The 2,955-nt window shown below is 37.9% G+C and overlaps 1 protein-coding gene across 1 annotated transcript; it reads left to right on the forward strand.

Annotated features, from left to right (window-relative positions):
• The first annotated feature begins 959 nt into the window (after nt 1–959).
• LOC110447496 lies at nt 960–1,487 on the forward strand. The gene has a single exon (XM_021493232.1). The coding sequence runs from the start codon at nt 960–962 to the stop codon at nt 1,485–1,487; it is 528 nt and encodes a 175-aa protein (XP_021348907.1).
• Nucleotides 1,488–2,955: the final 1,468 nt, after the last annotated feature.

Consider the following 2,955-nt stretch of genomic DNA (forward strand, 5'->3'; position numbering starts at 1 on the left):
GTCTATCTATCTGAAAGTTGAAATAAGGATAGGACAAGATTGTTTTACCTGTCCTGATACGCTTTTTGATAGATTCAGCCTCATATGAAAACAAAAACCAGAAATCAGGAGATGGGCACTGATTGGTCCCATATGAATGATTACAGTCTAAGATTGTGATTCAAGCTTGCGTGATGATTTTACCCTGGATATGTGCATGCCTATTCTGATTGTATAGCATGTAAGTGTATGATAGTTTATATCAATATTGTATAATGTCTACCTAGCAAGTGAGAGTCACATGTAAGATTACCTAAGCTTGGTATTTTAACCCTTAATAGTTTTGTTTATTAAACTTCTGTTAATTATTTCAGCGTTTCACTCTGACCGCTATTGCTACATTTTTATTTTTTTTGTGTTTTGACAGATCATCGGTGGAGCTGCTAGTAGATGGCCCCTTGATGGATAACACAACATACGTGTTTGTTGATGTGTCCTTGAACGGTACCAACATCTCCGGAAGTAACACCAACACCCTGGAACAGGTTCCATTTTACAATTTTGTCCATGGATTATACCTCTACGCTATTCCACTGATTACAATTTTCGGGGTACTTGGCAACGTCTGTTCCTTCAAGGTGTTCATATGTACCAGTTTCAGCAGACACCCCTCCAGTATATATCTCTCGGTGCTCAGTGTTTCAGATACCTGGTTTCTATTGGCTCTGTTTCTCGGATGGCTTGGAAGTCTGGATGTCCGTTTTTCCGAGAACGGTGCCTTGTGTATGGTGTCTGTATATGTGACGTACATAACCAGTTTTCTGTCTGTGTGGTACGTAGTACTCATCATGTTTGAACGTTATATTGTCGTCTGCCATCCACTAAAGGCTCCATCATTGTGCTCAAAGAAACGATCAGGAATAGCCACGTGTGTAGTAACGGCGTTCCCCATCTTGTTTTACGCGCACAGTTTTTTCACAATGGAAATTGTCATAAACTATTCAGGAAAACGGACGAGCGCTTGTCAAATGATTGACGATGATATAAATCTCATCTCTGTTATAACGTATGTAGATTCAACCATCACATTTATTGTTCCTTTCATTGTCATTTTCACCCTTAACGTTTTAGTAATCCGGGCCATTCGAAGTTTTACCTACAGGCATGTGAGTCGGCATGAGAAAAAATATTATTCACCTTCCCATAATACTTTATCAAAAGCTCAAATGAGGCTCACAATCATGTTAATGGTGGTTTCCATAGTATTTCTTGTGCTCAACTTGCCCAGTCATGGAGTGAGGTTTTACATAGCGGTGAATAATCTCATCTACCAACCAAACATATCCTTGTTTCTCACTCAACAGGTCTGTCAAATACTCTACTATGTCAATTTTGCTATCAATTTTGTCGTCTACGTGTGCACAAGTAAAACCTTCCGACGGAGCTTAAAGGAACCACCTAGATGTGGAACACTTGCCCACTTGCCCTGCCGAAAAGGTGGACATTGAGAAATAGTTTGTAGTGATTAAACATGAAGATTATGAATTAGTAATAACTTATTCTGAAATATTTTCATCGATAAAACATGTCAATATTTACTTTACAACTAACGTAGGGCTTTCACAAACAGATTGGAGTTGTTTTTATAAAACATGTATACACCAATTGCAGTTGATACAAACTGCCTTTTTCTGCCTAACAATGATGTTGTCACCATTATAGAATAATAACGCAACCATCATATGGGCTGTTTTATTGCCATGACATGAATAGTATGGGAATAATATTTATGGGCGGATTGGTCGAGTGGTTAACACTCCGCCCTTCCAAGCAGGCGACCGGGGCCCGATCCCCGGAGTCGCAGTACGCATGGAATATTAGAGAAAGAGTTTGTCTCCTGCCCACACAACTCCAACAACCCAGGTGGAGTATAAAATAGTCTGGGGTGGGTGTTGCGGTATCTGTGCTGTAGCATTCAAGTGAGGTGGCACTATAAATGATACCGTTGGAAGCACGGGTCTACTACAAACAGAACACAATACATCTCCATCACACATACAGGCATACACGCATAAGGAGATATTAGTCAGGTGGCATAGGCCTAGTAGTTAGCGCCTGATAAGACAGCTCCTGCGAATTCCTCAATATTGTATTGATTAATATATATGCTAATTGTGTTGACTGTATTACAATTGTATATCTATGTACTGTAAAGCGCTTTAGAGTGGCTTATGTTAGCTAGATAGGGCGCTATATCAAATGTTGAATATGTATTTATTTATTTATTATCACAAGAAGTAATGTAGTCACCACCCATATAAATCTCTCTTTTTAGCGTAAATAAAACTCTTATTTGTTGTTTTTTCCCTTAGTTTCCTTGCGATCATTCACTGATTGATATTTAAAGTCGCCGTTAATAGTTCATTCTATAAACTGACATCTGTCTGTTTCTCACAAAGCAATTAACTAAATTATTATGCCAATTGCACTTGTGAAACATTCCGACCAGTCCATGTGACCTATTGGAAAATGCACAACACATATACATATGTGTATCAGTACATATGTGACGAATTTATAGATTACAAAAAAGGCAGTATGTTCTTATTTTAGCGATTTCCCTAACCCTAACCCTAACCCTAACACTAACACTAACACAAAATCCCTAACAGCAGGGTTTCATCGAAACAATGAATGTGCTTTAAAACTAAATGTTGGAATTATTAAATCTGTATTTGACTTGGATTAGTACATGTATATGGATGATTTATTAATCACACATTGTCGTTTTGACATGCAAGTATCAGATTATTCTATGTATATGGATGATTTAGTTATCACACATTGTCGTTTTGACATGCAAGTATCAGATTATTCCATGTTTATGGATGATTTAGTTATTACACATTGGCGTTTTGACATGCAAGTATCAGACAAACAGGAAGGTCACTTTGAATGACGCGTGATACAATTTAG

The sequence above is a fragment of the Mizuhopecten yessoensis genome, unplaced genomic scaffold (assembly GCF_002113885.1).
Source record: "Mizuhopecten yessoensis strain PY_sf001 unplaced genomic scaffold, ASM211388v2 scaffold3449, whole genome shotgun sequence".
In the NCBI taxonomy this organism is placed as follows: domain Eukaryota; kingdom Metazoa; phylum Mollusca; class Bivalvia; order Pectinida; family Pectinidae; genus Mizuhopecten; species Mizuhopecten yessoensis.

Coding starts and splice junctions, on each gene's coding strand:
- LOC110447496 (XM_021493232.1), top strand. CDS start 960: ATGGAAATTGTCATAAACTATTCAGGAAAACGGACGAGCGCTTGTCAA.